Source organism: Rhincodon typus, chromosome 1 (genome assembly GCF_021869965.1).
Source record: "Rhincodon typus isolate 14 chromosome 1, sRhiTyp1.1, whole genome shotgun sequence".
Classification (NCBI taxonomy): domain Eukaryota; kingdom Metazoa; phylum Chordata; class Chondrichthyes; order Orectolobiformes; family Rhincodontidae; genus Rhincodon; species Rhincodon typus.
In genome coordinates this window covers 27157233-27165526 of record NC_063332.1, presented here as the reverse complement: position 1 = coordinate 27165526, position 8294 = coordinate 27157233, and the positions used below count along the sequence as shown (strand labels likewise).

General features: G+C 40.6%; 1 protein-coding gene across 1 annotated transcript in view; it reads left to right on the top strand.

Moving 5' to 3' along the window:
- Positions 1-878: 878 nt before the first annotated feature.
- loxhd1a (lipoxygenase homology PLAT domains 1a) overlaps positions 879-8294 on the top strand; it is a 131150-nt gene continuing 123734 nt past the window's right edge. Inside the window, exon 1 of the mRNA XM_048603627.1 lies at positions 879-1260. Within this exon, the coding sequence (XP_048459584.1) occupies positions 879-1260 (382 nt within the window). The remainder of the gene's footprint in view (positions 1261-8294) is intronic.

Sequence of the window (8294 nt, the reverse complement as noted above, 5' to 3'; positions counted from 1 at the left end):
TGTGGGTCTCATAAATTCATTACGAGGGGCCAGCGGATCATTCCAGTTCTTGCTGGCCCCCATTGGAATCCTTTCAAAAGTGTAAACTTATCATGGTCTCTTTTGTCTACACTGCGGGATCCTTCCTCCCTAGTTGAGTGCAAATTACACGGCAGCACCATTCATGTCTTTGGGCCATGACTTGCCTCAAGTGACAGTCACTGAAGGTAACATCATACTGGGCAGGTACAGAGCAGCCTCTTGTTAGTAAGTCAGCTCACCCAGTTTTAATCTTTCACGCTAATTCCCATCAAGAAGGGGGAGTTAAAATCATTCCCAATGTGACAGGAAGGTAAATTATTGAGATAGGGTTCCTACAAATAAAGTGATTATGCCTTTGCCTTAAACTTATAGTATAGGAATGTAGCAGAATTTGACGAGCTGAGTAAAAGCAGTATTGAGTTAAGCAATATGGTGTAATAAAGGTACCCTAATTCAATAATAAGTCTCCACTCCCTCACAAGAGTTGGCACAGAGTTTGTTCCTAAGGTCTTACTATTATGTCTTCCAAGTATAATGTTTAGTCTGTGGTTTTCTGAATGCAGCCCAGTCATTGTCTACAGCAGTGGTGGGAGATCTCAAGTAAAGCTGAGACATTCCCCCATCTGTAAAGTGATCCCAATACATAAATTATGGAGAGACCTGAAGCCTGATGATAAGGTTTGTGCTTCTGGGCTCTTTTTACACTCTGCTTTCTCTTTAAGTCACGTGTCTCTGGCAGAGCAGTAATTTTTCATGAGAGCTGTGCAGCTATGCAGGAGAGAGCAGAGTGCAACTTGTTATATGAATGTGACACATAGGATAAAAGGTAGGAAAGAAAATTTGAAAATGACACCAACATGAAAGACAAGAAGAAAAAATCAAAGGAGCACTTAGAAGATGATGAGGAAGAAGAAGTAGTATTGGAGAAAAGGAAGAAAAAGAAAGCATCTCCAAAAGAAGAGCCTAACAAAAGGTCCAAGTCAAAAGGTTCAGTTGAAGATGATGATCATGTTGATAAACCTCGAAAGGAGAAGAATAAAGGGAAAAAATCCAAGAAGGTTTCAAATGACAGCGAAGACGAAACAAGAGAAAAGAAGAAGGAGAAACGGAAAGGAGATAAATCAAAAAGCAAAACATCTAAAAAACCATACAACTATCAAGAAATTTATGAGAGAGAACTTCTGACATACTGCACTGAATCCTCAGATGATGGAGAGGATCTGTACCACAAGAAGAAAGGTCATTATTGCACAAATGTCTTATTTATTGCCTTTCTCATTCAGATTCACTTAATTTGTCTTTTTTTTAGTTTTTGAGATATGAGACAACATCCCAATTAAATGGGGTTTAAACAAATTTAGCAGGGAGATGGGATGTGGAGTGGAAGGACAGTGGGGGATGATGCACAGACAAGTGTAGTTGAAGAATCAACTCAGCCTTGAAGGCAGTGCGACTGTAGTTAAGGCGCATGGTGCATTGCAAAGCTAGATGGCATTTATTTTAATGCAAGGAGTCTTGCAAATAAGGTAGATGAATTCAGAGTGTTGATTAACACATGGGGATGTGATGTCATTGCATCATCAAGATATGGTTGAGGGAGGGCCAGGACTGGTGGCTCAATGTTCCGGGGTATAGAATCTTTAAGTGAAACAGGGGCAGGGGATTGTGAAAGAGGAGGTGGTCTCACATTATTGAGCAAGGGAGTGAATTACTGTGGTAAGGTGAGCTGATCTTAGAAGGTTCATCAAATGGGACTATATGGGTAGGATTTAAAAACAAAATGAGGGCAATCACTTTGCTTGGTGTGTCAGGGAGATACAGAAAGATAGATATGTTGGCAAATCTAAGAGGTATAGAAATAATGGGGTATAATAGTGAGGGATTTCAGCTTCCAAATATTAGAAGGGATGAAGAGTGAAAGGCTTACATGGGGCAGCAGTCTTAAAATTTGCCCAGGACTGTATTTTAAGGCCATGAAGAGAGTCACCGGTGAAGGAGTAAAAGAAGATTTACAAGGCCTCTTTCACTGCCCATTCTCAACCCTGAGCTCACTGCCAGTCAGTGTTGTGGCCTGATTAGTAAATTACCAGGAAATGCACAGTGTCCCCTGCCATGCCTTCTGATTCTATTTCTCCTCTACTTGCCTGCCCACCTCTGGGGTGGGGTACTTAAAAAACTCGCCATATATTCTAATGCTTTGTTCTCTCTAAATAAATTTCAAATAGGATTCTTCAAACCTATGTAGGGCCTAATATTAACTCTTGCATAGGTGATTAAATTTTGATTGAATTACCGAGTCTGATCTATAGGATCTAATGCAGCATTTGCAGTGAAAGATTCTAAATATATCATTCCATGTGAATATATATTTTGACATAATATACACAATATATATCATACATCATTTATAATGAATATAGATTCTTACAGACCTACTGAGGAATGTAGAACCTGTTACGGTGCCCTCTGTCAGTGTGGATTCATCTACATGAGTTTGGATTCCAAAGCAGAATCCAAGATGAGCTTCTGACACAGCTTTCCACCATTTCTCATGAATAAAGGCTCTAATGCTGTGTTCCTTATGAATGTGGGTTGTTTATGATATTCTCCGGAAGTGGAAATTCTACTGCAGTCTTCTGTCATCATAGAATTTCTACCATGTTCCTCATGATTCTCAATTCTAATAGTACTGTACGTGAGTATGGGATTTTACATTCGAATAATGTTTCTTCTTGATTTTAATCATAAAATCACACAGTACACAAGAGGCAAAAATAGAAATTGCTGGAAAAGCTCAGCAGGTCAGGCAATATCTGTGGAGAAAAATCAGAGTTAACATTTCGGGTTGAGTGACCCTTCCTCAGAACTCAGTATAGAAGAGGCCTATTTGCATGGAATGCTATATTTAGAATCTATCACTACAAATGCCTTTGGCCTATTAAGAGTATACCACCAAAAAAGTACACTACTACCTACACTAGTCCCACTTTCCAGCACTAGATCCATAGCCTTGAATGTTATGACATTTCAAGTATTCATCCATGTACTTTTTAAAGTTTGTGAGGTTTTCTGCGTGAACTCCCCTACCAGGCCATGCATTCCAGAACCCCACCACCCTCTGTGTCAAAAAGTTTTCTCTCAAAATCTCTCTAAACTCTTGTTATTGATCCTTTGTGTAAGGGGCATAGCTACTTTGTATTCACCCTATCCATGACCCTCATAAACTTATACATCTCTAAAAGGATCCCCCCACCCTTCAATGTTCTTTGCTCCAAAGAAAACAACCTGACTGTATGCGTGTTTGACAAAATCAAATATTATAGCCCTGATATTTACAGGGAGTTTCCTGCAGAACACAGTAGCAGCAAATTGGCAAGTCCTGAGGCTTACCCAATAATCAGCCTCAAGCCTCACTTATATTGGATCAGTGTGTGTTGCACATGCACCGGGCTTTCTCAGGCAGCTCACTGCTGATGAATATTTGAATCTCACGGTAGGTATGTCCTATAAGTAGGTCAACTAATGTGTGGGACACATGCTGAGTGAGAGGGATGGAGACTGCTGTGAAAGAGAGCAGGAGAAAGAGGAGAATAAGGGGGCTAAAGGGAGAAGGAAGGGAGTGATGATTAAGATAAAGAAAATAAGGTGGGGCGACTGGTGACAGGCAGAGCCTGTGATTTTATGTGGAACTGAGGACAGCATTCTTGCTTGTGGTGAGCAGTTTTTAAAAACCTGCCTTCAAGGACCATCCCCGTAATGACACAAGATAAGCTTCTTCTCCTGAGCACAGTTGGCCAGGCCACATTCAGCACAAAGCAATTTGATCAAGGAGACCAAACAGATACAAGCCCCTCATTTGCCTTTAATGCAGGCCCTCTTTCAATGCCTATGGCAGTATGGTGGGTGTAAGCATTTCTAGCTTTTTACATTTAGAAAGAAAATATATGAACACAAGAACTAGGAGCTGAAATATGCCATTTGGCCCCTTAGATCTGTTCTGTCATTCATCTAGATCATGGCTGATCATTTACCTGCCTACCATTTTCCTGCACTACCACTATATCCTTCTATATCTTTAGAAACTAGGAGCAGAAGTAGGCCATTTACTATGGGTGGTCCAAACAGTGAATAGTCCTTTTGATGTTTAATGCACCATGATTCATGCATATTGTAAGAGTAGAAACTCCCAAATTCATCCATGTCATAGTTAGCACAGACAAAGGTAGTTGTGGTTGTTGAAGACTAATCATCTCAGTCCCACAACGTTGTTGCAGAGGTGTCTCAGAGTAGTAGCCAAGGCCTAACCATCTTGAACATTTAATTTGTGACCCGGCCTCTAAGAACAGCTCAGGAGCGAGACTGTTCATTTGCAGCTCCTCTGATACTGAAGCAGTCCATGTCCACGTCCAGGAAAAATTTAGGCTTTTTCTAATGATTGGCATTTAACATTCACACCACACAAGTTCCCCAGGCAATGACCAACTACTATAGTTGATGAGAACTTACCCATCTTCCTGTCACATTCAAGGTGCAGAGCTGGATGAACACAGCAGGCTAAGTAGCATCATAGGAGCAGAAAGGCTGACGTTTCGGGCCTAGACCCTTCATCAGAAAATGTATCCACTAATAGGAGACACTAGGACCAACAGTAATTGGTTAAATGCTGTCTTTTGAAGGTAGTTGCTCTTGTCTCTTTGGGATTGAGAATTTCTGTCTATGTGATGGTTCTGTTGAGGTTTGGAGTTTGTCATTGACAAGTACATACCCTGGATGACACTGCAAATGATACTTTCTTTTACTTTACTGATGATTGATGATTGGTGATAGGGCAGTAATTAACCTGTATTTGTTCATACAGCATTTAATGCAGTAAGACTTTGCTATGATCCATTGGTTATCAGATGATCAGATGGATCAGCTCCATTTATATTCATCTGCTTTTGATCCTAGCATTCAAGGAATGCTGTATACTAGCTTCACAAAGCTCATTCTAAGCTTGTTCTTGTATCTGGTGTCTTCTGACATAACAATGAAGGAGCAATGGGTTGGACTAAGGTTACAGAATGCAGTATAACATTCTGTTGCTGCTATTGGTTTTGACGTTTACTTTAGGCTGCTGCCAATAGCCTTTACTTTGTTCTATGGATGGAAGACTTCCTCTCTGTGACACAAGACTTTGCCACTACTTCTATTTGGTATATCTTGGCAGTGGGACAAGGCATACCTAGGAAAGCTGAACTTCGAATCTTGCATTCCAGAAACAACTGCGTCACATCAACACGGAGGGTCATGCATGATTAAATATGGTGTCTCGAGAATTCACTATTGACACTATCTTAATTTTCCTGCTGATCATCTGCAATTTACCACATTTATTGAATTTGAGTTCAAGATTTCTAGATTCCTCATTTAGTTGCAGAACCACACTAATTTGAGACCTTGGAAGGTCATTTATGACCTTGCTACTGGGGGAAGACAAGAAGCCCTTTTCCTCCAATTCTGTGCAGAACACTTTATACTTCTGGGATGTTGTACGTCCAGAGCTTCCATATAAAAATAACTTCCTTGGTAACTAATCCTGATCCTTGCAGGGTAAATGTGCTTTCCCCTTTTATAAAGCCACCTGCACCATCTGCTAGTCTCAGTAAGTAAGAACACTGCAGCATCCATAATTTCTTTAACAATGCCTTAAAATTGCTGATCACTGAAAGAAATTTCATAAACTGGGAATGCTGTTCACAATCAAGGTGACCTTCATTCGTTGGCTTTTCAATTCTAACCCTATATCCATCCAGTGGAAACCAGGCATACAGACCTTTAGGACTTACCCTACAAAGTCCCACCTGTCTTCCCATGGGTTCAATTATACCATGCTATTCCAAGCAAATGTTTACCAGAAGTCAGTGCAATGTGCAATGTCAGCTGTGCCTCAGTACTGCCCTACCATCTGAGTCTGATGTTGTGGTTTCCAAGTTCAACTCTAGATGCTTGAGTACAAGAATTTAGTCTGCCTCTTTAGTGCTGCATGTCTTTCTGTTTAGCTGTTGAATTACATTATAACAGTGACTGCTCTTTATAATCATTGATTGTAAAGCCTTTGTGACATCCTCAGGTTGTACAAGGTGCTATATAAATGTAAGTTTTTTTTACTTTAAATGATTCCTGACATCATCAAGCCCTGACTGTAATTTTAACTAGAGCCTGCGCTGGGAATACAATGTGTTTCCTTTGCCACACCAGCCTGTTAGAAAAGGTGCTTGGATTGGAAGAGGCTTAGAGATCTTCCTATCTTGTAGCGTTCTCTGTAGAACCAAGATTACCACAGCAAGATTACCCTCCCCCCAACACTTAACTAAATGCTAGTGACTGTTACCCCCAATCTTGGACAGTGATCTCCTACTCTCCTATGCTCTACTCTCCCCACATGCTAACTGTTGCTTCCAGCTGGGTTTGGGCGAGAGTCTAATATGGTCAACATCAGAAGCTCCCAAGGCATCTGGAGGAGCCTGGATGGTATGCCTACAGCCTCTACCTCAACAGGTACCCACACTGAATTAAAATCTCCTAAGACCAGTGTTATGAATATGTCAGATTGCTCAAGCCAGAAGAAAAGCTGATGAGGAACTAAACTGGAAATAGACACTAACACAGCCAAGATCATAAAGAAGACATAAAATAAAGGGAAATGACAACTAAGTGGAACAGCCAACCAATAGATATTTGCTGATCAACCTGCTCAGAGATCTTGCAACACACGTGGAGTAGGTACAACTTGAACCCAGCTCTGCTAGACTCAAAGGTAGAGACACTAGCACTGCAACGCAAAAGCACACAGCCTTACTTTTTTTAAATAGGCCATTATATAACTGAACCTTACATAACTCAGCTATGCCTGTGTTTCCTGAAAGGTGACTAAAGACAGAGAACACAGTGTGAGCACTAAAGTATAAGTCATTTCTTTCCCTATATTCAGGAAGAATTATTGTTCAAGAGTTGATTGCTGAATGTTTCCAATGAATAGCGACTGCAGTAATTTCTATTTTGGCGACTCACAATGCATCACTCATTGGAATGTGGCGTAAAATATTTAGTGAAGCCCAGTGCTGATATCTGTTGCAATAAAAACACTCTTCATCACACTTGATCCACTGCTGCCTTGGTACACGCTAGTGGACAGCAGCCTCACGTCGTTGTTCCTGTTGACATTGAGTATGAGATGATGTTAATCAGGTAAACCTGAACTGATGGAGGTGGAGAATCCTAGTTTGCATGTACTTTGGCCCTTTTCTTAAAAACAGTTAGTTTATTTTCTCCGATTCTTAGGCTTTCCTGAAAACATGCATCATTATCTCTCAACCCCATCATGTAATGGTCCTGTGCAGGCATGCATTTTAGTGCTAATCTCAGCATATCTTGGCAGATCACTATCCACTGACCTGTCTCCATAAACTGGGGGTCATGACCAAAAGACATGAACTCACAAACTCTTCTAAAAATGGATAGTTATGATGGGGTTGGGCGGACTGAAAGTGTAACCACCACTGATCAAATAATGTCAACTGACCACAATTTCTGGAAGGATTCCCAGCACAGTTACGAGGATAGTTTACCAGACATCATCTCTTTGGAAAGGTACACCATTGCATTGTGTGGACCTTGTAGTCACAAACACAAAAAGAGCAACAGGTGAGATATCTGTTCTGAACAGCTAGTTCTGAACAAAAGGGAACTGTTGAAACTAATTGCGCTCACATGGTGTTCATATTTCTGTGCAATGTGGTTGTCTAGGACACCAGTAAGGTCCATGACTACTCACATATTTTAAGCCGTACATAACCAAGTTGAATTGCCCTGACTTAACTTTACTTCACTCAAGTTAACTTTATTCTGTTTTGGATTTTTCTATTATTTTACTGAACCTGACTTTGTTGTATTTCTCAGTTGAATCCAAGTTTAGCTACTTCTTGAGAAATAATACACTTTTTTAAAAAATTACAGTAATTTAAAGACAGTCCCTAAGAGCAGTTGCTTACCAACCAACTTACTGTAAAGAAGAGAAAAAAGCACCTCCTTCCCTCCTTTCACCAAATTCCTTACTCAATACACTTCTTGCAGCAAACCTTAAAGCACCTCTTTCCCTCTCTGCACCAAATTCCTACCCTGAATCAAATTCCCAGATATGCTGTCAGCCTCGATCCCTGTCTTACTCAGGCATAGCCTCCCTTCCCCTGACTAAGCCCTTACTGACCATATGCTTTAAAAATCCTTTTCTT